This window comes from Chamaea fasciata, unplaced genomic scaffold (genome assembly GCF_029207755.1).
Source record: "Chamaea fasciata isolate MVZ Bird 193981 ecotype frontalis unplaced genomic scaffold, bChaFas1.0.hap1 SCAF_1, whole genome shotgun sequence".
NCBI lineage: Eukaryota > Metazoa > Chordata > Aves > Passeriformes > Sylviidae > Chamaea > Chamaea fasciata.
The window spans coordinates 60,467,973-60,495,771 of NW_027094086.1; the positions used below are offsets into that span (position 1 = coordinate 60,467,973).

The window sequence follows — 27,799 nt, forward strand, 5'->3', positions numbered from 1 at the left end:
CCTGTCTGTTCAGTGATGAGCAAAGCTGGGATCTTGATTACATCAGTAAAAGGTTCATAAAATGACAGAGCCCACCTGCACAGTGAGTGCAGTTCCTCACTCTGTGAGTCACAGAGTCACCTGCAAACATCCATTTTGTCTTTGCTCCCCCCAACAGGTGTGTCATCTTTGAGCATCCAGTTTGCCAAACTTCCAAAGGGACTGAAGCATTTAAATTTATCTAAAACCTCCTTGTCACCTAAAGGTATGTTTTATAAATATGCCTCTTTTTCACTTCTAAAACTTTCAGATTTGCATACAAAAAATACTTTTATCTTACCAGATTATAAAATAATTATTTTGTAAATTATTGACATGTATTTTCTCAACAGTGCAGCTGCTTTTTTTTGCAGCCCTCGGTTGCTGAACTCTGGGCGGCGTACTGAGTATCCTTCAGCACTCTGATAAACTCAGACTTGCTTCTGTAAAGGTTAAGTTTGTACCTGTACTATAAAGGAAGACTGAAATTAGGATTGACATGAAACATATGTTTCATATGTGCTTCAAAAAACGTCTGAATCAAAAACGTGTAGGGAAATTTCCAAATGTTTTGTACACAGTTATTTTATGAAACCAAGCATTGTGACAATGGCCGGTGAGTGACTTCCTCTGACTAAAGACTTCTTTGTTTTATAATTTACAAATTTCTGATTTGATGTTGTAATTGAGGGTGTGGTATATTTTAAAAGCGATAACCAAAGTAAAACACAAGTCAGAAGCTTTCAGGAATTTTTGTATTTTTGTTTGGCAAATACCAGAAGCAGTGACCTCTTACACAGATTGCACCAACCCAGGGTCTCCGGTATAGGTAATGGGTGTTAAAAATAAAAAAACCACACTGACAATGCTGCTTTTTTGCAGATGTGGATGACCTGGAAAAGATGACTGAGTTAACAGTATAAAGGACATTAGCTGATAACAGATAGAAACCATGCCCTTTTGTCCTGTTCATTATTTCTCTGTGAAGTGCAGATTCTGTATTCCCTGAAGCTTCAAGGACTGACCTGGGGAAATGTGGGTGGGGTAAAGGACTTTTTATTGTTTTAGTATGAGTACCTATGGCTGTTATTATGCTCAAGTAAATAGTAAATCCGAAGGTGAATTTATTAAATAATTATTTTCACTAAGAATACTTTTATTAAACTCTGGGGTTGTTGTTTTCTACTGCTAACTCAGTTTTTGGTGACAGTTGATTAAGAATCTTGACTAATGTAACATGTACTCTTGAAATGAGATACTTGTGAATTTAACAGCAATTTATGCAGTTCTGGTATGTTCATTCATTCTTTTCTTCATGTGAGCTGAATTATTTCAGCAAGTGATTGTGAAGTTTGAGTCAAGAGAACACTATAGCAACATTTCTTTCATCATAAAGAATAAATGCCAGCTTGATGAAGTTCACCCACACAACTCTTGTCAGTGAAAGTGAATTCTGAGGTTATTAAAAGAATCTGATGGTTTTGAACATACTTTTAAAATATGATCTTTAAGCAAAAGTTGAAAATATTTTCCAGTACATCTAATACTGATGACCTTTGGAGTAACATTGTACCATTAATGCTGTCCCATGGCAGCTCCTCAGTATTTCTTAGAAATAGCATATGCCATGTCTTAAAATGGGAATTCCTACAACCCTCAGGACCTGAAGCAACTTGGGTTGCTGCAAAGATGTCAGTTTCTCTCTAACCTAAGAAGACAGTAATGATTTGGTTTTAACTTGAGAGGCTATTTTTGAACTTGTAATATTTTCTGTGGAAAAAGTCTTAAGGAATCTTTGGATCTTGGATTCAGTAGACTCCAAAGTGCACATATTTTTTTCCTTCAACCTTTTTATTTATTATATATATATATTTTTAATTTTAAGCTTTCCAGAAATTCAGAACAATCCCTTGCAGGTTTTGACCTTATTTTAAAAGTGCTTTCTATTTGAGATTAGTTTCTAAGATTGACAAGTGAAGTTCAGGTGGCAACTTCCCAGCTGATCTTTCTTCAAATATTGTATCTCAAAGTTCCTGAGAGCTATTAACAGTCTGAGCCTCCTGAGAGTGGTAAAAGAGCATAAAAGATTGTCTGCAAATGAAAGTGAGATTACTGTTAGAGTATAGCATGAGGTAGTGTGAAGTTCAAACATAAATTTATTGATTTGAAGATTCTGGTTAAGTGGGAAATTTTAGTGTACTCATTCAAAGATAAAGCTTGCTTTTCTGACTCCAAGCCAGAGGCTAATTAAAAATTCCCTCATTCACATTGTTTGCCTTCACTGATGTGGCTGTTTTTGAGCAGTTGGCCCTTTCTAATAGGAAACAAGCAACAACATTATGAATTGTTTGATAACTCTTCTTCTCCCTCAAACTCAGACACTACTTCTGAATTCCCAGAATTGGTTCTTGATTGTACATGCTGAATTGCTGATAGTTTAACCTAGCTGGAACCCCAACTGATAACTAGCTACCATCGAGCAACCAGGACAAAATTGCATTTCTTCCTTCTTGTTGTTGCTTGTAAACGTTGTTGAGCAGGCTCACTAAAGTGAATCCAAAGCTATAATGTCAAGCATTTAAACAGAGCTTTTAAATCTTTCAAAGTTTCACAAAATATTAGTTTGCAGTTTACCTTTAGTAATAGGGTGTACATTCAACAACACCATCTCAAGTAAAAGAAAAATGACACTAAGCAGAAAAGATTTGAGACTTGACAAAGGTGTTGCTGTACTTTGATACTTTCCAGTTTCAAAAGCCTCCTGAAACCAGGACCCATACTACTAATGTGGGAGACTTTCTTAATATTTGAAAGCTCAGAAAATTAAAGCACTGACATATGTATTTTTGTGTACAGAAACAGCTTGCTAGCTCTTCCACATCTTCACTTGCAAATCAGTTTCATAATAGTTTTTAAGTGAAGACTGGATATGTTTCATCCATTGAATGCCCATCCAATTTCACTGACCAGCTTTGAGAAATTGTTGAATGTTGTGTAGTAGATCACTTGCCTTCTTTATAGCTTTGGCCAAGCACTTAGAAAAAACCTGCTGCATCAACTAAAAGACACAGTGATACTTATGCATGTAAGAAACACATGCATGTAGTGCTTAAAAGGCAGCAAAGACAATCTACAATCTATTGAATGGTTGGTGATAAGCTGCAGAGCCCTCAGATGAAAGTTAGATTTGAAGCAATCAGAAATAGCCATGTCCCAATTTGTATTTTGAAAAGCTGAGAAGTTTCAGTGGAAGAAAGCCCTGACTGGTTTGTTCCCAATATGAGCTTTTTAGTTTTAATGTGAAAAATATGTTTTTGTTCTGATAAGCAACTGAGAGTCTTTATGCATCTCTTGGCACTTTTAATTAACTATTTTTATGAAATCGCAGGCAAATACATTAATTGCAATATTTTTAATTTCTGGGTCTCGTCAGTCGCTTTTGAAGTTCCGGCAATTATAATTGTTAATGTACTTGGTCTTCCACAGATGCTTTCATCTCCTTCCACAAATAGTTTTATCTAAATATTGTTGTTTGTAGGAAGACACTGGCTTAAAATTATGGAGTAAACTGTGTTTTTAAAATCTGTTTGAAGATGGATCAGGATGCATCCTGGATATGGGACATACTATGGATATTGGAGCACTGTGGCTGCATCAGGGAAGTTGGGAGCGTGTGGTGCAGGTGGAACTGGGCATACTGTGTCATGGAAAGGTCTCATGTCTGCCTGGTGATCTGTATTCCTCAGTGATGGCAATAGGAAGTCATTCAACGTTTGTGCGTGTCTGTGTTCACCGAAATTGCGCGCTTGCAGGCTCTGGGCCAGTTTTGTGTAGAGGCAGCTCAGCTGAGTTGTGACCTCTTTTTTGGCAGGGGTGAACAGCCTTTCCCAGTCACTGAGTGCCAACTCGCTGATCGCCAGCACGCTCGTCTATCTGGACCTCTCAGGGAACGCGCTCCGCGGAGATGATCTCTCGGTAAGTACTTCCCTCTCCCAGGGGAGATAATGAGTGGGTGTTTTAATTAACGGTTGAGAGAAATGCAAAAACCTTTTTGTTTAGGTCCTTTTTGACCTTTATTTCTGTACTGTTTTAGTAGGGATAGAAAATAAAGTTTTATTTCTACTCTTTGGTATAAAGTCAGAGAACTGCCCCACACAACTAAAAAAAATGCACATAATTTTAGTTCATGCCTTTAGTCTTTGGCTTCTACTGATACATGAGAAAAGTGCAAGGGTGCCACTTTTTTTCAGTGGACTTACCATTCTCTCTGAGTTCTGTTTGAAGGTGACAAAATGCCATTAAAAAGTCCTCATCATCTTTTTAGTGATAAGAGTATCGCAATTTTTCCATAGGAAGGTTGGAAGCAAATTATTTCTTTTGACTTGTAAAGAATTAATTTCTGTTTTTCGATATTTTTGTTTGGATAAATAAATTTGTGCACTTCCTTGATGCGTACTTTTGAAACCCATGATTCTTTGAAGAATGTAATTATTTTTTAGAGTCCTTTGTTCAGTTTATCAATTGCCATGAAGGTGGAGCTCTATTTCCTCCATAACGAAATCCACTTATTTCTCAATTTGTATATATTCACTTTTTGACTGTTACATTTGCATTTCTCTTTCACATCAAAAGTTATGTGCATGTAACTGTCAGGTTTTGAATTCTAAGTATTGAACATCTAAGAAGATGCAAAACTACAGTCAACCAATCTCATAATTTAAAGTGCAGTCAGATATGACTTTTATGACTTTTCCACATACCTTACTTGCAGATTCATCAGCATATTCAGAGAGCTAGCCTTTTCAGGCAGGAGGTGAAAGGATCAGTGGGACAACAGGGTTTTAAAGGTAGCAAATAAATAGTTAAATGTAAGTAAAGACACACAGTGAATTACTCTGAGGGAATAACATAGTAAATAATGTAAAATAAATGTACAAAAGGTAAAATAAAATGTAATAAGTCTTTGGCAGGCAGTGTTTTAAAAAACCTAAGGTCAGCCTACAATATTTTAAGAGATAAATGTGGAAAGTGGGGCGGGGCTTTTCTTAGCCTGTCAGATGTATGGTTTAAAGATAAAGATTATTCATGCTGAGGTCTCTTAATCTTTGGAATCAGTTTTCTAACAGGAGCAAGGAAATCCTGTTACTTAGCAATTAAAATAAACCCTAGGAAAGCATGGAAATTTTTTAAGTGGGAACCTCTCTTGTATTGTAGGTATAGGGGCTAAATGACCTATTTTTTGGGAAGATGGATCTATTTTAGAAATGTTAAGCGTGCACTGTTTGGCTGGATTTCATATGGAGTTGAGCTTTCCAGTTTTCTGTGAATTAGGTCACACTTTTATCTTTCTGTGTTGCTCTCTGAGACTAAAAAGAGCCCAAAATGAAACAGTGTATAGTAAGAAGTTTTACATATGCTAACATTTACATGACATATTCTATATGGTACTGAAGTAATCAGTGTTAAAATCTTGTTACCTGTTCTATATTCTCCCTTAAACCTGTAATGTGCAGCTGATATTAAGAAGTAATCATGGACTTAAGGTGCAAATTAGTTGCTTCCCTCATGCTTAAAGGGTCTGGCTTTAAGTTACGAACCAATTAGCCTTTCTGAAATGTAACAGCAATCTAAGTGACATCACAAATCTTTATTTAATTATCATCTTAATTAATTATCATCTGTGAAAGTTAAATGCAATAACTCAAGACCTGTGCTTTAAGAGAAATGTTGGGCAAGTGTAGTCTGAGCTCCATTTTCCCACTATTTTTTAAAGAAATGATAGCCTGCAAAAGTAAAACAGGCTGTACAGATTAGGTGAAGTTTCAGGTGAATTTATAGTAAAAGCTGAAAATGCAATGACAAGTAGTGATCCAGTAACTGTTGTCATAATATAAAAATTGACATCTTTAATTCTTTCTGTCCAATAATTATAGAGCCTGTACAATTTTTTGGCCCAGCCAAATGCCCTTGTTCACCTGGATTTATCCAACACGGAGTGTGCGCTAGATATGGTAAAGACCATTTTTGTGGCTATTTCAATACCAAGGAAACATTCCCCGCCTTCTATCCCTAGATACTTTTTCGGATTAATATAAAGTAAAATGATTTGCCCTTATTTTGAACCAGGTGTGTGGAGCCCTCCTTCGTGGATGTCTTCAGCATCTAGCTGTCCTTAGCCTCTCAAGGACTCTGTTTTCTCACAGGTACAATTTAAATGTCATTACCCTCAACTCCTGCAGTATTTTGGTTTATAATTTCTTGCACTCATGCAGCACCCTTCTTTTTAAGAATAAATCTAAGTGGGTATTTTTTTTTATAAAGCCTTAGAAGTCTTAGTGCTCGATGAAATAGTTACTATTTATTCTAAGCAAAATATTTTCTTTCCCTTTCTGCTCTTTTCTAAAGGTCTGTAAAGTAAGCCACCTTGTCTAATATGTGTTTGTGTGGTACTGATGCTGCAGAAAGTCTATATATATATCTTTTGTCTCTAAAGAGCATAGCATCAGGCTTTGAAATCTGACTTGATTCCTCTTTATATATGATTTTTAAAGTTTGTATTTGTCATGATTTGATGATGGTTACAAATGCTTTTTGTCCTGTTTTATCATCTTCTGGGAGGAACTCCCTTTGAAAGTCTTTGAGATTGAACATATACTTTTTAGAGTACTTGCATTGTAGGAAATGTTAGCTTCCATTTTCTTTAGATTGAAGCTTTGAGTCTGTATCAGAGATGGCACCTAATTGATGCCAAGGTATTTTAGCATTGAGTAATTATTTTTAGTGGTGAGAAAGCAATTTCAGGGTTTTGTTCATGTCCTGTTTGATCTTCTGCTTGTGAGATGTAAGTATGTTCACTATTAACCAGACCTAAATGATCATTCTTTGTAGTTCACAAGACAGAAGGTAGATAGTAATGTCTTCTGTGCAGCAGTGCAGTTGTGAGGATTGCTTGTTGAATCAACATTTTGATGACATTATAATTCTAAGCTAATTGAGAGCCACTGATTACAGAACTGCCTAAGGTAGAGCAATTAAACTGTAAAAGATCATTACATTTCTGATGGCTTGCGTTCACTATTTATTGGAATGAGGAGTGTCTAAATGCGATTTCTTAATGAATTTGTTTGCTTACAGAAAAGGAAAAGAAGTCCCTCCCTCCTTCAAACAGTTTTTCAGCAGCTCACTTGCTTTGATGCAGATTAACCTTTCAGGAACTAAACTCCCTCCTGAGCCTCTAAAGTAAGAATTTAATTTCATTTTCTCCTGTGCCTAAAACCTAGTTTGCATTGTCATTATATGAGTGCCTCATATTAAAAAGGAGGGGGAAAGAATTTTGCTTTCTTCTTTTTTTTCCCCATTGTACATTATTATTAGAAGAGTGAGTTTTGTGATGGTCACACAATCATAAAATGTTCTTTCTATCTCACAGCTAAGACTATTAATCATATTTTTTGCTCTGGGAATGTCACAGTTGTTTAGCTTCTGTCAGCAATTTTTTGGGATATATTTCTTTCTTTGTGGCTTATGAACAAAACTGCTCCACAGTGAAATGGGATTATAGGCTTGTGTGAATGCCGTTCCTTTGGGACTGAATTATTGCAACAGCCATAATGAAACAGGACCTGTTGCAGTATTTGGGAGGAGAAACCTATTGCACAGAGCTATGTTCTCCTTTTTGAGGGAGGAGACAATGGCAGCTGTTTCCAGGAATGCTATGTGAAATGAGTCTTTTTGTTGTATGTCACCCAACCTGTGACTAACAGGTTCTGCAGGCTGAGGGAATTTGTGAAGCTCTGTCACCCTTCTTGAGATGTGTGTGGATTTGAACTGTGTTGAAATTTTCAGACATGAAATTTAAAAGTGTGTTTTAAAGTCAGGATAGGCCTAGATAGATAGGTCTATTCTAGATAGGCCATTCTGTGATTCTGTCAGAATACTGATGTTTATTTGGCTTAATTAAAGAAAGGGCTCTTCTCGAAGTGTCATCTTCCTAACCAATATGCATTAAAATATACATAACCTTATCTATAGCAGACACCTAGACACATTCACTACCTATTTTGCAATCCTAATATAGGTGCATGGATGTGTCCTTGTGTGGTTGGGAGCCTGCCTCCTGAGGCAGAACAGGACAGGAATTGATGGCAAAACTGGAGATGTGGGATATAAAGAGTAGTTAGTGAGAATGGGATGGAAAGGTTTTGATACACTCTGGTGGAAGTTAAGGGAGGGAAGAGTGGCAGGTGCAACAGCAGAAAGAGTAGTGTACATGGTTTTGGAGTATTTTTTCTTAATGCAGTTCAGTATTGAAGAGGGCAGGACAATATCACAGAGTCACAGAATGGGTCAGGTTGGGGGGGACCACAGTGGGTCATTTGGTCCAACCTCCCTGCCTAAGTAGGGTCATCCTACGGAACATGGCACAGGATTGCATCCAGAGGGTTCTTGAGTATCTCCAGTGAAGGAGACTCCACAACATCTCTGAGTAACTTTTTCCTGGGTACAGTCACCTGCACAGTAAAGAAGTTCTTCCTCGTGTTCAGGTGGAACTTCTTGTGCATCAGTTTCTGCCTGTGGCCTCTTGTCTTGTTGCTTGGCATGTCCGAGAGGGGCCTGATGCTTAAGTCAGATGCACTGGATTGAAATCCATATTCAAATGCAGGAGCCATTTTAGTTCTGATCTTTCACTTTGTTCTGTGTGATACTCTTGGTTGTTGTTGTGCTTGCTCAGACTTTGCCAGTATTAGGAAGGTGTGGTACAGATGTGTTTTCAAACAGAATGCGATTTTTTTGAAACACGGTTGATTCTGAATAATTTAGAGCTATTGATCCTATGGTGGAGGGCAGCAGGGAAGAAAAACAAGGATGGATGTGACCACTACAGAAGACAGTATTGCTTTGACAGGAAAAAGAGAATACTCTGGGACATTGAATGTATCCCCAGAGATGAGGAATAGTGAGAAGCACAAAACATTATGGTTCATTAAGTTTCTCTTCTTGTCATGTTGAGTATCTGTTATGGTATGAGGAATTTTAGCAGGTGAGTGCTGTACAATTGCCTGAGCTCATGAAAGATGTTATTATATTAATTTATCCCAAGAACTTGGGACCCTTTGCCTGCCAGCTGGGCAGCAAATGGTGTCTTCCTAGTCCTTTTCAGTCAAAATATGCATTAGCAAAAAATTGCTTCTGGTATTGCTTAAAATAATCTGGCTCTATTTGATTAAATTGGGTTGGAGGGAGTTACTTGCCTTTGCCTGACTGGTGTTGGTGGAAGTACAGAGGCAGTGATGGGGAGCGTAGGATGAGTTGAGAGCAGAAAGCTCTTTCACTAGCACAGAAATCTCCAGGGAGGGGCATCTTTGCAAAGTCGATGGATGTGAATGGTCTCAGAGTGTCCATGCCACTCTCAGCTGTCTGGTATTTTGGCCTGGTCTGCTTTTGTTCTGGTGACAGCATTCACCTCTGCCTAGGAGGTAGGACACAAGCTGTTAGTATTTTTTGGTAATTTCTGTGATGTGCTTTTTCTCTGACTAAATTTTTCATTCAGTTTGAGCTGAGTGTGTCACAACTCTACAAAGGACTTTGATCTGCAGGACACCTTGCTTTACCTCTCAAACCCTACGTGGCTTGACTAATTCACTTCAAAAATGTCCTGTGGAAGTTAATCTGGGTTTAAAAGGACTGAGGATGTGTATTGTGGGACAGCTGCTTAGCCTTTTGTTCTTAACTGCAAGAAATTAAAAACCAGAACCATCCAGAACCATCAAGATCACAGTGTTGGTTTAGCACAAGAAGATGAAAACTTTTTTCAGGCAGACTTAAATTTGTCATTGCCAGGATTGCAAGAGCACATGAGAGATGGCTCCAGGAAGGAAAAATTAAAAAACTATGGTGTATCATAATAGTACTTTCCTGGCATCATTGATCAGCATATATGAAAAAGCTTTTGGAGTTGGAGCTGTCCAGTGACAAAGGAGAAGTTCCTGGTTAGTGTCCATGAACCAGAGGTCACCAAGTTCAATGCGTGATTCAAGATCAATCCTGCCTAGAGAAATATATAGATAAAATGCAGACACCTGATATTGTGAGTTCCAAATTCCCCTAATTAGTTGTTATTTTATTTGTTTATAGGCTTCCTTTAGCTCTACAGTTGTGGTATGTTTAGTTGTATGTGCTAAGTCAGTGAGTTTGAAGATATTGGTTTAATCAGTGCAGTCTGTGTAGGACATGAACTTGCTTAGACAGTGTAAATCAAGCCTTTCAGGGAGTAGGTTTGCTTATAAAGCTGTACTTTGAGGATGCCATGTGGTGGATGGGGAGAAGGTATACCTTGTACATAGGTAATATAGTTAATGTTCCATTGCAGCTCACTGTTTTTTTCACCATTTTTTAATGGAGGCAGTTTGTTCTTTTGTCCTTGATGAAGTATAAGTTGGCATTTTTGTTGAATTTTACAGACTTTGCCAAAAATTGTATTTTGATCTGTCAGTGCTGTAACAAGACAAGTTTCTCATGTGCTTCTCATCCAAATGCTAATTACAAGGACAATTTTTGCATTCTGCATCATGCACAGTTGATAAGACCTCTCCATGTGTTGCCATGTGTGTGATTTAAACATAGTGGCCAAGTGCAAGTATAATATGTCTGGCTTCTGGCCCTTTGAAGGCTGGTGATTTTTCGTGACAAAGAATTGAGAAATAAGGGGATTTTCTTAGGGTGAATTTATAGGGAAGAGGTTAGGGAAAAACTCTTTTTTTTTTTCTGTGAAAAGTGTACAAGTGAAGCAGCACTGTGTCTCTTTTTTTGATCTGCACTTTTTTTTATGCTTGCACTGTATTTTTTATTTCCTGGAAATGTTTAGGAAGCTCTTTGCAAGCTTACCATCAGCCAGACTGACTGAATAAAAAGCATGTCTGGGTAAGAAAGACAGACAAGATAATTTGAAAATTTGTGAGAACTGTTGCAGAACTTTCACTTCCCTCCCCCCCGCCCTGTATATTAATAGCTTAGGTAAATAAGCACAAGACATTTACCTTTGGTAATAGGGAAGGTCTGATTGTACTTGGAGGGCAGAAGATATAGTTTTAAATGAAAAACTTGCCCAAGACACACACATTTCAAATGTAGCTTTGACACACTACTTGCATAGCAAGTGTGTAGACAAATGGCTCATCAGAAGGGGTTGGTTTTTATCTCTGTGCATCAGTCACTTGGTTAGCTGCTTTTGACTGAAATGAAGTTGGAGAAGAAAGTCCTTCTGTTTCTCTGTTGAATTATTAATTCAAAACTGCATCTATTCTGAAGATATTAGAAGGTATACACAGATTTTGTTTGTTCCTTCTCTATTAGACATACTGTTGTGCTTTCTGATTGGACAGTATTAATGTAAGTGTGACATTAACACTAACTTTTAGATGTGGAAACAAACTTCTGTAAGACTTTAAAAGTGGATTTATGAAAACCATAATTAGTCATTACTTCATGTGTCTGCCAATCTGCCTAAAGGCAAAGGATGCCATTGCGTAGGAATATCATTTTGAAATCTGTAAATACATGTTGGGCTGTGGAAATGGAGAATTTTGTGATACTGGAACATGCTCCAACACTCCATTTATAATCATTTGGTGCTCTTTGTAAGCAAATGTTGAAAAAAATTCATTTCTGATGAATGTTATTAAATGTTGATGGTGCATTAGCTTTAGAATTTCTTCATTAGCCTTGCATCCCTGCAGTTTTTGAAGCTCCTGGAGTGTTCTGAGTGTGGCAGGCTTGTGCTGCCATTGTCGTTGGAGAAATAACTGCTCAGCTGGTGTCATTTTGAAATGAATCCTTGCATTATAGGTGTGTTAACCTGTGATCACTTAGATGATGATGTAAAGCTGCCCTTTATTTTTTTAAAACGATTATTCTAAAATTGATCTTTTTCAGAGCGCTTTTATTAGGCCTGGCTTGCAATCACAATCTGAAGGAGGTGTCTTTAGACCTCAGTAGCTGTGAGGTAAGGAATATTTATCAGGATGTGTTCCAAATATGCGGTGACAAGGCTTTAGAGTTCCTGTGAAATCCACTGAGCGAGATATTCTTCCTCTGTAGTCAAAAGTTGTGGGAAGGGTAGAACTCAGATGAGCAGTTATGGTAGAAGTTAGGATGTGTCTTACAGTATCCTAAATAATGAGCATAGAGGTTCAAAGCACCTGATTAGCAAAAGCCTCCTTGCAGTGCAGCTGGACTACACACTGAGCCAGCCTGTTGGATGCTTGGCAGCTTCTGCTCTCTGGTGGTGTGATTAGCAGCAGGATTTTCCAAGGTGCCCAAATTTGAATGGCTCAAAGGAAGCTGCATGCCCTGAAGGCATGTCTGTGGTTAGATTGTCTTCCTTCAGAACCAGAAGACAGGCTTCCACTTCTGCAGGTTTGCTTTTTCCTAATCAATTAATCAATTCAAGCCAATAAGGAACTTTAGTAAAAGTTATTAATGTAAAGCACTGTAAAAGTGGCCTCAAGAATAAGTAAGAACAATTGTTCTTACTTATTTGCCTTATCTTGTTTCCTCTTGCTTCCCTGTGCTTTGCTGTGCCCTCTGTTTCCCAGGATTGCCCATACTCTTGCAGGGTAATTCCTGCAAGGTTACAGCAGAATGAGAAAAGATCAGACACAACCCTGGGGAGCCACTGGAGACAAAGTCATTTTGTAGAGAACTGTGTGGTGGACTCTTGCCAAAGCCAACATGAACCAGTTCAGGCTCAGGCCTTCTCTGACTTCCCTGTTTTTTAAGCTGCAAAGAAAGCCTCCCATTTGTTAAGTATTTCTGAGGCCATCTGAGTATTAACTCTTCTAGACGTGCCTGCAAATACAGTAGTTTCCCTTTAAGTAGAAAGCCTGCAATATTGATATCTATGTTGAAGTGCAGTAATCCTTGCCTTTAGGTTTGTGGTCAATTGCTTTTGAGTTGTGCACAGATTTCCTTTTGAAGAAAAAACCAAATCATTGTTAATGCATATCACAGTTTTTGATATTTCAGACTTTTTTGAAAATATTACTTTGAAGAGCACTACATGTGAATTCCAAATAGAAAAGCTTTCAAGTCAAGTACATATGCTTCTGCCTTCTGAGTAGAGGGATCAGATGGATGATAATTTATCTTTCATAGAAAGGAAGGAAAAGGGAGGAGTAATTAATGTAGTAAAAATTAAGTCCTATGATCATAGCCTTCAATGCATAAATCAATAAAACACAAATATAAGTAATGAGAGTTTAAATTAGCATGTAAATCAACAAGGGCTGACAGGAGAGACAATATTACCCTTTCATGAAATAACACCCAGCATGGGATGTGAAAGAGCCTTCAAGGGACAATGAGATTTATTGGACACCAAAGCACATGTGGTCATGGCTGACTCCTGCGACAGAAAGGAAGGAATGCTGCCCAACTCAGTGTTGCATTCCTGTAGCTGGTCCCTCCAAATTGACAGCACTTCTTTAGATCCTTCCCTTAACATTTTTTTTTTCCCCATCACTGAGCTTTATCCATTCTCATGTGCTTTGGAAAGAAGTTATGCTTCCACAAGCAGGGAAGTTGATGTGCCAGCAGCTGGGAGTGCTCTCAATGGGCCTAGCACCTCAGGATCCTCATCTCCCTGACCCTCTGGGATCTGGGCAGGATAAGCTACACCCAGAAAGAGAGTGGTGGGAAGCTTGAAGGCAGTCACCACCCCTCCCAGTTCCTGCAAGCACATGCTGCTAGGGGGCTATAAAGCTGATGTTTCAGCTTTGCCCTCTTCTTTCCTTCATCAGGCAAGTTATACTCAAGGATGGAAGGATAAATCTGTGATTCCTTCCCTCTCCCACCATTTTTCATTTGCTCCCATAATTTTCTGGTGTATTATCTCCAAGCTTAATCATTTTCTATTGCTTGTTTGGTTGGTTTTTTTAGAATTATTTTTTTACTATGAGAATTACATTTTTATTTCTATCTGCTCAGCACTGATATATTTCACTCTTTTCCCTTCTGCTTCCCTTAGCTTGGTCACTGTGTAAGTACCCTCCATGCTTTACCTTAATTGTTAAATCAGTAAGCAGCTTTGTTTGCCCTTCCCATATTGGTAGCTCATAGCTTTGAACACACTTGGCATTTTTAATCGTAGAAGGGCTTTTCTTCATTTTCTGGGAAAGAGGTTTTCTTTGTAGTCTCAGAAGTATGTCATATAGGAGGTGTTGCAGAGGGTCTTTTTGTCAGTATCACGGTCCACAGTGAGGAGCAGCATTTCAATTCATCTCTGCTTTTATATATATATATTTATATGCATAATACTTTAACACAGTTGCAGAAAATTGTGATCCTAAAAGTGGAGGTTTTGTCATCACTTTCAGATTAAATAAATATCACCATTTGTGCTCATTAAATGTTTATATATTTAGAATTTTGAATGTGGAGTTATGTGGTACAAGATTGAAAGCTACTCCTGAAAAATTGTCCACTTTAGCCCTCAAAGTATATATAGCCATAAGCATTTGGATTCTATTGTGAGTATAATTTTAGTGTTTAGAACCTTACCCTACCAACAACCAATCCAGTTCCACATATGATCTGCCACTTCCATGGATTCTGCATTAGTAGATGTGACACTCTGTGTAAAATGGGTGTCTTGTGGTGGGTCACACTGAGAGAGCAGCACAAAGCAAAACTGAATGATTTTGGCTTTCGTGCAACAAATGCTATAAATGCTCTTACCAAAATAAAGTTGAGTTAAATTTGCAGCACTTCTGGCGAGAATACAGCCTGTAATAGGACTACTTACTGAGAGGATGAGGTGAAGGATAGACAGGCTTTGATTTATGGAGAGGGGAAAAGGTGCCTTATGTTCTCACTCCAGATGTGATTTATGATTTAGGTGTTATCTTTGACCACCATTCTCCAAATACTCAGATCAAGTTATTCAGCTGCTTGTTAAACCATCACATACCTCAAACTTCCAAAAAAGTGCCCAATCATGTCTTTATTGAAAAATGCTTCTAGAAGGCATTTGTGGCTCTTTAATTATAGCATGGATAAAAGTTGATGGTCCACAGAAATATCAGCAGGTTAAATCAGGATATTTATCCGAGCAAGTCAACTAAGTAAAATATTACACAGTTTTTATGTGCAGGAGGTGAAAAAGCTTTGAAGAGGTTTGAAAAAGTTTTCCATTCTTTTTGAAGCAAATAATGTGAAAATACAAAATGTAAAAATAAAATTTCAATAGAATTTTTTCGCACTTTAGCTAAAGTCTTTTACTGGGGGATGTTTATTAAGTGAAATACACCTTCTATAAATGTGCATGGCTGCAAAAAAAAGAAAAAAAAGACAATGCTTTTGCTCTTTTGGAGAAAAAAGATGTTTTACTTCAGTAGCATTAGTAAATAAGTGTGTAAGATTTCATAACTTTAATTCTTAATGTAGATGTTTTCTCCTAGAACGTTTCATTGTTTTTTCATTAAATCCTGACATTTATTTTATAGTCATGTAATATTTCAGATTAATACTCTCATAATTGATACTTTGTAACCAGGCATTTTTGTTATTGTTGCAATTTTTTTCTTTTATTGCTATTTCTTAAGAATAACTATATTACTGTTTTCTCATGTTTATGGTCTTTTATGGCTGTTTTACAATTGGATTATTTAAATTTTCTTTTCAGCGACAGGGAGCCATAATTTAATTGAGGTGTTGGTTTGTTTTGTTCTTTTTTTAATGCCCCTCACTTATCTTTGAAATGGGCATCTTAGCATTGTGCTAAGAGCTGGAAGAAGATGCTCATTGTAAGGCCTGACTGTAGTGGAGCTCGAGGATGCCAGTGTTGCAGGCTGATAGGCTGGCCTAAGGTGTTTTTTTTTTGTTGATTTTTTTTTGGGTTTTTTTGTGGGGGTTTTTTGTGTGGTTTTTTTGTTTGTTTTTGTTTTTTTAATCATTGGACACTAGAAATGTCCTGGGCCGTTCATGTAGACAATGCTCACCCCAATCCATCCGGCACTGCCTGGCACAAGTGCTAAAGGATTTGCTGTGTTAACCATTTAAGTATTTTCTTGATTTGAAGGCTGAGAGGCAATTTCAAGAGATAGGAAAGAGAGTCCATTTTCCCATTTGTGTGCAAATACTGAGAGTACGGATAAGAACAGTAGGAATGTGTGCATAGGCTGTCATTTTGATGTCTATAACTTCTTCTGTTGCTGTTGTTTTTGCCGCTGCTAGTGCCTTCTGTATTCACAAAGCTCCACTGTCTTCTGTGTGATCTTGAAACCATAACTAGTTTGCAAAAATGGATGATGTTTTGTCTCTAGTTAAGATCTGGAGGTGCACAAGTCTTGGAAGGATGCATAGCAGAAATACACAATATCACCAGCCTAGATATTTCAGACAATGGTAAGTACACGGAACAGGAATGGAGAGTCATGCAAGTCAAGAAATGCTTTTTGTTTCAGCTCACAGTGTAACCAAGGATGGTTGCTCTTGCTTCGTGATTATTGGCCATGTTGGTTATGAAAATGCCTCAGACCAAGACCTCTTATTAAGAAACATTGTAAGACTATCTGTAGCCTCAAAAGTTTGTTGAGATCAGTGTAACACAGCAGAATAAAATAATGGCACTAAGCTCATATTAGATCCAGAGTCAATTAGGTTTAAGTACAAGAGGATGAGAAGCTGAGTGAGAATTGGAAGTGTCTTGAAAGAGCAAAGGGAAAGGTCTAGTACAGAATGAAGCTGAGGGGGAAAATTTGGAGCAAAGAGCCAACAGCTTCAGGTCAGAAAAGGCCTGCTTGGGTCTTTGGACAAGTCTTTGAATATTTCTGCTTTGGAGTGTCTGTGCTTCCCAGCACAGATATTCCTGGGAACATGAGCTGGCTTCTCATCTTGCAGATTCAAGGTGCAGATGTATGAACTGGAAGAATTCACCTGCTGTGTTTGCCCCTCTGTCAGCCAAATGCTGAAGTATTTCAGAAACAGTTTCCCAGTACAGTAGAATATCCAAAAAGGGTGGGGTGGACAAAGCAAAAGCTTTGAGAGTTACTGATTCAGCCCAGTTATGCAAAAAGATTTATTTTAATAAATAAGGATAGATATTTGAAATCTAAATTATGCTGTGAATCTGAGTTCTATATCATTGTAATCTAGCTAGTGGACTCCTCAAATACATAACTAGCTTGGGAATACTAAAGTTATTTTTCTTTTACTCAGGAGTAGAATAAAATTTGCTTTGTTTTTCAGGTCATTTTATTCATAGTCTGTTTTGTTAGCCTTTTTTGCAGGCTTTTGAAGGCTTTGAAATATTGTTGCTACACAGCTCTACTAAGACTAAATAGTGACTCGCATTGTTTCAGAATTTTCCAAGGAACTTCAAACTGCCCAGCAGTGTGAGGAGCTACCCTTGGGTGGTTGGACTGTGGATAAGGGACTGAATTCTATTCAGTGCTTCTGAGAGGTGTCTTTAATGGCTGATTAGCATAGAGATTTAAAGGGTTTACTTCAGAGGAAGTATTTATTCTTGTAGAAAGGCAAAGGCACTAATGAGAAAAAGAGGAGAATGGAATATTTTTTACACGTTTTGGAAATTAGTACACTGATACAATTACTTGAATGAATATAGCATCAATAATCGGACCTGGTCTGGGTCTTTTGTGAAAATGTGTTTTAATTCCTAATCTAATCTGATTCTTTACAGGCCTAGAATCTGACCTCTCAACCCTTGTAGTCTGGCTTAGTAAAAACCGATCGATAAGACACTTGGCATTAGGCAAAAACTTTAACAACATGAAATCCAAGTAAGGATTTTCTTTCTTTTAAATAACAAGAGAATGGATGAGGAGAAACTGCTGATTTCATCATCTTCCTGACTTTTCTTCCCTCAGAAATCTCACTCCAGTACTTGATAATTTAGTTCAGATGATTCAAGACGAGGATTCAGTGAGTATCTTTCTGCCTACTATCATCATGTGTATTTCTACCCTCACAGTCTATTTCTGATCATTTTCTTCACTGTGTTAATTTGCTGCATAAGATTTGATCACAACCCTGCACAGATACATCTGACATTTTGGGGTTGGTTTTTTTTTCAGATTGTAATTTGGATTAATTTGTGGCATGTAGGTGAACATTTTCTGAGAATAGTCTTAGGATCTGTGGTTGTTGAAAAATACTCATTTTAAATTGTTGAGTGTGTGTAACCTAGTTGTTTAGGTCTAAATACTTTTGTATCCTGAAAAGAGATTACAATGGTAGTGTTCTCAATAATGTTTTGGTTTTTTAATTTATGAAATGCATTATTTCCTGGTAGCTGTTCTTGGGTATCAACTTTTTTTTTTCTTGACAAAATGTGAGGTCACTGCAGTGATCTCAGAACTCTTTCTTTCTTCAAAAGATGCAAGTAAACCATTCACTATGCTCTTTTCTCACTTCTCTTAGTCATGGGGGCAATTTCATAAAACCTTTTCAGGGTACCTGGCTGGGATGCTTGCCCACTTTCTTAATTTCTACACTCTTTTGTGATTCTGAAAGACTTTTGTGGTTGGATTTGTGTTCTTGCCTGTTCTTGGCATCCTAGTTTTGGTTAGAAGGGGATCTTAAGATGCTCTGTTACTCTCATGCTTGTCAATCTTTATTTATCTACTCTTAGTCCTTTCTTACTCCTTAATTTCCTGTGAAAGTACCAAGCAAGCTTTCCTCATTTTCCAGAGACTGTAGACTCAAGTTGTCTGAACACCTGCTATTTCCTGTTGTCTTTATTGTCTCACCTCCAAGTTCACACTCTCCATATTAACTGCTTGGCTACCTTCTCCTCCCATCTGTGTCTGTATTCTGGCGGTTTTAACCAGGATTTCCATTGTCTCTTTCCTTGCAAGGTCATTATACTCATATTCCATGTTCCCTTTTTCATTGTTCTTAATTGTATTTGAAGTGATTTATTAAACCAGTCCTCTATGCTCTTTCTGTCCTCTTAAATGGGATTAGTGGTACTGGTGTTTCTTGATTCTTTGCCTTCCTCCACATTTTATTCTTTAAAACATGTGATGTCAGTGTGATGTGGTGAAGTTCTGCGTATAGATACCAAAGCTGATCCTAATTGAGGTAACACCTGTAATGAAAGCACCTTAATAAAACTCCTTGTTTGCACAAGTTAGATGTAGGGTTGTGCTATGTATTGGTGGAACTCTGTGTTACTTCTTGTACCAAACTAGCCTTTTTGTTTAGTGCTGTGTGACCACCTCCTTCTACTCTGCCTCTAAAGGGAAGGCTGCAGGACTGCCTTCCCCTTCTCTCCTTTTCCTTTGGATCTTGTACTGAGGGGTTTCATTTCATCAGATAGCACCTGCTTCTTTGTGGGCATTTGTCTCTGTCCTGCCTTGTTTCCCATGCTTATCCTTTCACAGCTGTCCTGAAGAACTGAATCACAAGCAAATGTAATTTAGTATGTTTTCTATTTCCATTATTCCTTTGTTCTGTTGCAGGTGAACATTTCTTCCCACTCAGACCATATCCTAAAATACCTCATCAACACACTCTGTGTCCTTTCAGTACTCAAATTATCTTCACAAACATGTTGTTGGGGTTTTTCCCCTATTTCATGACTCTCCCTTTCATGCTATCTTTTCTTAAGATCAAAAGTTTCAACTTTCACTGTATTATTTCTATTAAAAGTGTTACAACCTTCTGTTTATCTTTCCTGGCTTCTGTTTTTGAAGATTCCAGATCATAGGAAAAAGTAGCTGCTAAATTTTGTGTGTATCATTCTTGCAGCTCCCTCTGCTTTGCATCATTGCCTTCCCCTTCTTGCATTCCTTTTCTTTTCAGCCTGTGGGTGATGTCATTTGTTGTTCCACTTTCTGCCTTTTACACTATTCAGTGGTCAGATGTGCCCCTGAAGTTCTTACCCACAATGTTTTCCTGACCTAACCTACACAATGTATTTTCATCCTGTTTACAAACAGTGTTATAATGAAATAATTCACCAAAAAGTTCTTTTATTTAGGCGCTTAAAATAACTGTCTCACCTTCATGTCATGCATTAACATTTGGGATATAGCATATGATCCTTTTGGGGTTACCCTGCCTCTTCTTTCCTCATGTTCTTTTCTCTTGTTAATCCTCTTCAGTGAAGGAATCTTGGTTTTTTTCTGTCTCATCAAGCGCTAAAACCAGCGTGAACCATCTCCTAGCAGCAGAAATTTTGAGGACAGACACTGTAGCTCTATGGGAAAAATGTATTGCCGAAAGCTGCCTAGGATTATCTTTACTGTATCTCGATGCTTAAAAAATTATTTTAAGTCTCTAGCTATTTCAATTTGAATCTTAAATGGGGTGGTCCTCATTCTACCAATAGTATGCATTGGCTGCCACAGGACATTAAAAAGTTAAAATACAGTTGGAGAGACTAGGGTTGCCCAGAGCACACTGCACAGTTTAGGAACTGCACATGGTCTGCATGGAAAGCTGAAGCAAGAGGCTTAATCTAAAATAATCATCTCTAAATGCTTCTTCATGTATTTATGCACACTTTAAATAGCTCTGTGTTAATGTGAGTCATGAGTACAATGATTTAAACAATCAGTGGCTTGGTTCTATGGCTGTTAAAATAGGGCAATATCCAAATATAATTCTGCAAAATTTAAAAGCAGTAGTAGTAACCTACATAGCAGAACTTCACAGGTGTTTTATATAAACAAGAATGCAATATTTAGATTCAGTTTTTGGGTTCTTTTCGTGTCTTTTCTGTTTAAGTAGATGCTATACTGTGCAGAGTATTATAATGTATTCTTACTGTGCCATTCCTTTTCTTGTTGCAAAAACTGATGTTACACTGCAGGTATGCAATGTTGTTACTCAGAGTGGTAACCACTCCTGCATAGGTGCAGTGAATTTCTAGTGATGAATGTCTTTAGTTGTTAGTTCAGTGTTTGGTGCAGAATTGGCTTTTTGAGGGATTTTTTGTTCTTAGGAAAAGCAAATTTAGCTTGATTTAATTCTTAGGGTTTTTTCCAGCAGACTGAATCAGTGAATAAAATAATGGCAATTTCTAATTTTACATTTGTACTTTGAGAATTTCTCTTCCTTAAAAAGATTGTGTTAAGGCATCTTCTCTGTATTGGCAAAGAACCTGTTTTCTGTAGCAGGGACACTGAAAGTGCTTCTTAGACTTCTGTTTTCTCAAGATCTAGCTAAAACTATTAAGTTGTTAAAAGAAGTAAGTGTTTGTAGAGTATTGCCCATATTTGTGGGGGATTGGTTTCGATGTTTCTTTTTTTGTTTGTTTGTTGTTGTTTCATTTGGGATTTTTGATGTAATGATCAGATAATTTAATGAATATTTAGATGGTGCATGGCTGTCAATCCTTACAGAACACGTACAGAAGTGTTTTCAGTCATATATTGTTTTGTCAGAGTGTTGGAATGCAAGAAGTTTCCTGGGAGGATATTTGAAATTTAGAAAAATTATGTGGGAGGGGTGGCCTGCAGCTCAGTTACACCAGTGCCCATTTCTAAAGTGACACACGAGAAACAGAAGAAATCTCACATTCACAAGTTTCTTGCTGATTTCTCCTACTGCTGTGTGGTGCTGCTTTACCATGGATCTGTCAGCAAAAGAGCTTCTCAGACTTCTGTCAAGAGCTCTTAAGTGCCATTCTAAATGTGATGTTAACATTTTTGTGTTAAAATTGCTTTTAAATTTTTAATTATTCTTTACACTCTTCTTCATGTTGTGCAATAAAATTGGAAAACAGACAGATTAAGGGCATTAACATAGTAATGTAATAACTTCCATTTAAAATAAAACCAGCATGTGGCTTGTGTTATTGTTAGACTTTTTAATTATAAACCTGCTGTGCCTCCAAATTTTTGTGCTTTTCCTCCTTAGTAAGTGCATTTCTTATTGTTGGAAGTTTTTTGGTTATCACTGTAATCCGGTGGTGTCTGGCGGGTAGGATCCTGTTGTGTAGCAGGTATGATGCAAACACCTTGGACCCTGGAAGGTGTGCACAGTTTTTGGTTGGTTTCTTTTCATTAATCTCAACTTCAGGGTCTAAGGTAAGTGGCTGTGGCTCACTGTTATGAGATGTTGATTTTCCTGTGCTGGCAGATGGGGGATTTTAGGCTCCAAAAGTTCATCTTCCAATATGTGCCTAAGTATGTGTATAATGACAATACACTCCTCTGTACGGAGCCACACTTGAGCAAGGGAAATGTTTTGTGGAGTCCTCATTCGTCACCAAAGACAAATAACACTTTTAGGAGCTGTAATATCTATGCAAGGCATGGAGATAGATTGACTATCGTTCTTGAGCTCCTGCTGGTGAGTGTTGGGGGTATTGAGAGTGGAGGAAGTATGTGTGGTTTTAGAAAAGGGTTTTTTTAAGGCTTGGAGTGTGAATTGCTGGAGCCAAATAAGGTAGTTTCAACTTAATATGCTGCATAAAAAAAACAAAGTTACGGAAAGATATTGTAGTTATGGATGTTAAAACACCACTGTAAATATTTATTGACTTACTTATTGTAATAGATACTCAATACTGCTTTGAATTTTAAACCTGCTACAGTTTTATCTTTCCTCCAAAAGTCTGTGCCCTTTGTTGAAAGAACAGATAGGCAAAACCACTCCTAAAGTTGAAGTAACAATAATAAAACACTTTAAGGAAACTGTTTCTGTTTTAACAATGCCTTGGACTGTAATTTGCCCTTGGGCAAATCTCTCAGCCTGAGGGAGAGAAGACCAGTGGTAGATACTTTTATTTCTCACTGAAAATGCAAATGCTGGTTAAGCAAAACCCAGTGGACACTGGAAGTTGTCTTGTGAAGCTGGTTGCTGTTATCTTGCCTTTTTTGAGGTTTGCACTGTATTCTGTACTTAGTCGGATGTAGGAAGCTGGAGGTTCTGCCACTTGAAAATAATTTTTTCACAGGGTGTTACAACTTGATCTGATTGTGTGCATGTGTGTGACACCTGTGCTGTAAGTTATTGACTCCCAATTTATCATGTGTTGTAGGATCTGCAGCAAACACAGAGATAACTCTAATGTTTACTGCTGTCCCCAAGAGTTTGGGAAACTTGTAACTTCTTTTAGTTGGTGTCTGAGGAATTAGTGCATTTTCGGTTTCTGTTATCAGTGCCTTTTCTATGATCCACAGCCTCTACAGTCACTGTCCCTCGCAGATTCCAAGCTGAAGACTGAGGTCACCATCATTATTAATGCCTTGGGCAGCAATACTTCTCTCACAAAAGTGGATATTAGTGGAAATGCCATGGGAGATATGGGAGCAAAGATGCTGGCAAAAGCCCTACAGATAAACACCAAACTCAGGTAAGGGAAGCATATTTGCCGTAAACAGTAGAATGGCTTAAAAATACTGAAGCAGTTGGCTTATTCTCAATCTGTTTCTCTTCAGAACATTTCTACATACAGCCACTTAAGAGTGTCTTTATTTTGAAGGATTCTTATCCTTCTTTTTCTTAAGAGAAAGGAAAATACCAACAGAAAAACAAGAGAACCAAGTTGTCGGTTCTAAAACATTTCCGTAACTGAAACTGGGGAAAATTTTCTACATTTGAATAGAAGCCCTCTAGTTGGAATCAGAAGACTTGTAAAATTTCTAGAATGACAGAAAAAAATTTACGTTGTTGCAGAGCTCTCCATTAATTAAATCCAATGTTTTTCTCAAAGCTGGGCCAACTTTAAAGCTATGTGAGGTAGCTCAGGGACTTGTCCAGGCAGGTTTTGAAGATCTGCAAGTATCAAGATTCCACACTGTCCCTGGGAGCTCAGTTCTAGTGCTTAGCTACTCTCTTCTGTTCTGCTCTCTCTTTCTTACTGGAGTCTTTCTCAGCAGAGAAAATTATTATTATTATTATTTGTCCTCTGAAGTGTCAGTTTGTAGAACTAAGAGCATGTGGAATTCAGAATGGGGAGCAGCATGGACCATCCATCCTTCCTTTCTCCCCTTCCTACTGTGTTGATGGACCTTGGCATATCTTCTCACCAACTTCACTGCTTTTTAGCATGTCTGGCACTGATGGCTTGAGAGTATCACTTTTTTTCTATTCAGCATGTGTTTCACAAACAATAAAACCTTCAATCAGCACAAATCTGGATGGGGACCTCTAAATATGTCACCCTCATCAGGAAGGATAATCTTCCCTCCTCCTTTCAGACTGTACAGATGAACCTTCCTCAGTGTACTGTCAGTGTAAAAAGACCACTTTTTACTTGGTCGCCAAGTATTTGTTCCCTGGAGGATAAGAAATTCCCCCAAACAGTTTTGGCTATTTTGTTCAGAGGCAGGGATCCTCTAGCCTTTGTGTTGCTATGCCCAAACTGAATATTAAAAATGTCAGGAAAACACTGGAGGGGTGGCTTAGGTTTATTGAATGTATTAACCTGAAATGACCACAATATCTGAAGAAATAAAGTCCTGATACATTTCAGGGTGGCAGACTGAAACATTTCACAGTATGCTGAATGTCACAGTTAACATAATGTCACCACAGTCTGTGGTGTGACTACAGACTGAATAATGCAATGGTAACTGGCTCTGCCAAAAATGTTGTAAAATGACACCCAGGTAGAAACATAAACACACTTTCCAGTGGCAAAAAAAAATTCAAGATTTGACTCTTAGTATATCGGGTGTTTGCAGAGTGAGTGTAGAATCTCTCTTCCTCTCTTTCTTACCTTTCATCTAAAAAACGGAGGAACAATTCTGCAACAACAGAAGGATGTCAATACTTGTGAAAGCATGCCATCTATCTTTTTTTTTTTCTCTTTTAAATACCAGAAATCTTTGTTTGGTTTTGTGCCTTTTTTTTTTTTTTTTTAAATAACAGCTACAACTGGTGCTCTAGCAGAAGCAAGATTTATCGGCTTGTCTCTCTCTTCTGCCTACTAATGAGATCTTTGAACATGTGTTTGTAAATTGCCAGGCAGTCTGCTTGAGTGGTCTGAATTGGGGGAGGAGGGGAAGGCTTGATCACTCTTATCATGATAGTGTATTCAAAAGAGCTACAATTTATGCACCTAACCTAATGGTTTATACTGGCAGCTACTTGTGTTGCATGTGGAGTCACATGACCAATGCGATGAGCCTAGTGCAGGGTTGAATGTAATAGCCTGCAAATTTTGACCTCTGATCAGCGTGATTTTTAAAAATACACGTAGCCTGTGTAGAACAGAGATTGACCAGTTACTGCAACTTTCTGGTTTTTTTCAGTATGGTCCTGCAAAGCAGACATTTGAACTTTAGTTTTGATGCTATTCCTCAAAAAACCAGGAATTTATGTCCAAATCTTTCTATTAATTGTGTTTTAGGAAAGTAAGGTACTTATGTTAGTGATGGGAAATACGGTAGAGTCCTCTTTAAAGTAAGGGAGACTGGATTTTGGGTATTAGTCCATAATTTCTGTCATTTGAAGGATTTGGCATATAAGTAAAGACAAGTTTATAAAGTGCTGCCTTCTGCAATTTTGAATATTCAGCAATGTGTTGTTTCAATATGCAAAGTTTCATTATAGATTTATTTGGTGGTTCTTGTTTAACTTGTATTTTTCTTTCCTCTTCCCACCGTCTCTCAGAACTGTAATATGGGACAAGAATAACATCACTGCACAGGGCTTCCAGGACATAGCTGTGGCACTAGAAAAGTAAGTCTCGAGTAACTGAATGTGTGATGAAGAGGCCAAAGATCCTGAATGATCTGAGCAGCTGCAGTTCTCACCACAGTCAATATGATCTTGAAGATGATGAGTGCTCTCAATTTTAAGCATCAGGATGTTTAATCTAAAGGAAAATTCATGACTTCACATCCTTCAAAAGGATGGGAAAAGGCTCTGTGGCTCTTTCATCCTTACTCTGCTATCAGCATTAAGGTCCTTGAGTTCTGCTCGTAGCATTAAAATTCTGAATTTGGTAATATTTTCCCTGTTCTTCATACTCCTGTGTTGATAGTGTTCAGAAATTCTTTTCTAGCGAATGAAGCTGTACATAATAACAGAAAATTACTGAAGTGTGGGCCTTTGTGGTTTGACTTTTTTTCTTTCCCCTAGCAAGTTGAAACTAATCGTGATGATCTCAGGAACTGCAGTTTTTCTTTGTAATTGCTGTGGTCTGGGTCATTTTGCTTCCATGAGTTTACTCACAGATGCATCCATTACCAGTGAGAGATGTTAAATTGCCTTCATCTCTCTCCATCTCCATCACATTTCTTTGTTATTACTTTTCTTAAGAGAGAAGAAATATAGATTTAAATTAAGCAGCAGTTGAGGTTTTTTTACATCATTAAATCCCTCAGACAGGAGCAAAGGCTCTCTTTAGAAAGTGAATGTACCCTCCAATTGCTAGGTTCCAGACAAGATATCTTGTAAAACTGTATAACTACTTAAGGGAGCATCTTAACCCTTTAGGGGTCATGAGGCTAGAGCTTATTAAGTTACTTGTTTTATGAAACTATTGTAGTTTATATACTTGGTTTTGAAATAAATTCAGTTGCACTGATGTGGGAAATTAGATACATTATGTATAATTAAACAAGTCATCTTGCAGTGATTCCACTGATAGTAGTGAATAATAATTTGTAAAGGTTATTTGTCAACTTGCAGACATTTCTGTTAAAGGGCAATAGCATGAGGAAGTCTGGTAGAAGAAGAAATACACTTGTTTTCTGGTTAGCATCAGCTTTATTTCTCTGTTCTGAGGTGTTTGGATGAGTAAATAGAGAAGGGGGGGAAATCCTGAGGCAAAAGCAAGTAATCTAAACAAAAACACCCCCAGAATGCTACAGTTAATTACGTGACACCGTAAATTTTCAGAGTGACATCTCATTTATTTAACTTGGAAGCTGAGGTCATTTTATGTTGCCTTAAACATTTTTAAGTTGCCAAAAACATTGATAACATCACAAACTAAGCCACAAGCAACAAAGGTTTAAACTTGAAGAGAGGGACTGTCAGTGCTGGCTGAAAACAATTAAGTTGTAAACAATCCATCTTGAAGATATTTTGAGAACATTCTTCACCATATGTTTCCTAAAAATACCTGAACCCATTAATATTCTGTAGAACAGAATCATTGCTCAAAATGGAATGAAATATACTGAAGGTGCTTGAGGATATGTGTTCTATGTGTTATTTTGATCTTAAGAAAAGTAATCATCTACCAAACCACAAAACAAAGAAGAAAGGTAGACTTTAGTAGTATGGGCAAGAGGCTGAGGAGATTTGTGACAGACTTTAAAATAGGCTGAGGTAATTGGAAGATTTTTTCTTTCCCCTTCTTCCAGCTTTTCTTCATCTGCTTATTGCTGTTTGAAAATGTTATTCCTGCAAGGGAATTCCAGGAGCATGGCTGTTGGCAGATTTTGCCCCAGGGTGTCCGAGACTGGTGGCATGAAGTGCTGAGAAGATCTTCTGCAGAGTCCCTTACAGGTGTCAGTTCAGGAGAGCATTTGAGAACAGTGGGCATCCTATTCGGCTTGGCCATTAAGCAGGGTCTTGTATCTGTAATTTTAATATGAAGATAAACATGTGATTTGCAGCCTAGAGGCCCCTCTGTCACAGGACTCTACAGCATTGTCTCATGTTCATTTCTGAAAGATTTCTTTTTCTATATGAAAAAAAAATATATTGACTGAAGAAATAGCTGAAGTTCTAATATCTGAAGAGAAATGCTGGAGTTTGTTAGAGGGCTATGAATTCTTCCTTTAGCAGTGATGTGAAATTCACACACCCTGACCTGAAAAACAGATGATCTTATTCCTGGTTTTGAAAA

General features: G+C 37.7%; 1 protein-coding gene across 4 annotated transcripts in view; it reads left to right on the top strand.

Moving 5' to 3' along the window:
- CARMIL1 (capping protein regulator and myosin 1 linker 1) overlaps window positions 1–27,799 on the top strand; it is a 192,369-nt gene that overhangs the window by 106,881 nt on the left and 57,689 nt on the right. For all 4 annotated transcript variants that reach the window (XM_066184639.1, XM_066184652.1, XM_066184646.1 and 1 more), the window contains exons 12-22: window positions 158–244; window positions 3,890–3,993; window positions 5,952–6,029; window positions 6,145–6,221; window positions 7,153–7,257; window positions 11,950–12,019; window positions 16,338–16,419; window positions 17,717–17,816; window positions 17,904–17,958; window positions 23,172–23,344; window positions 25,609–25,677. In XM_066184639.1, the coding sequence (XP_066040736.1) occupies window positions 158–244; window positions 3,890–3,993; window positions 5,952–6,029; window positions 6,145–6,221; window positions 7,153–7,257; window positions 11,950–12,019; window positions 16,338–16,419; window positions 17,717–17,816; window positions 17,904–17,958; window positions 23,172–23,344; window positions 25,609–25,677 (1,000 nt within the window). The remainder of the gene's footprint in view (window positions 1–157; window positions 245–3,889; window positions 3,994–5,951; window positions 6,030–6,144; window positions 6,222–7,152; window positions 7,258–11,949; window positions 12,020–16,337; window positions 16,420–17,716; window positions 17,817–17,903; window positions 17,959–23,171; window positions 23,345–25,608; window positions 25,678–27,799) is intronic.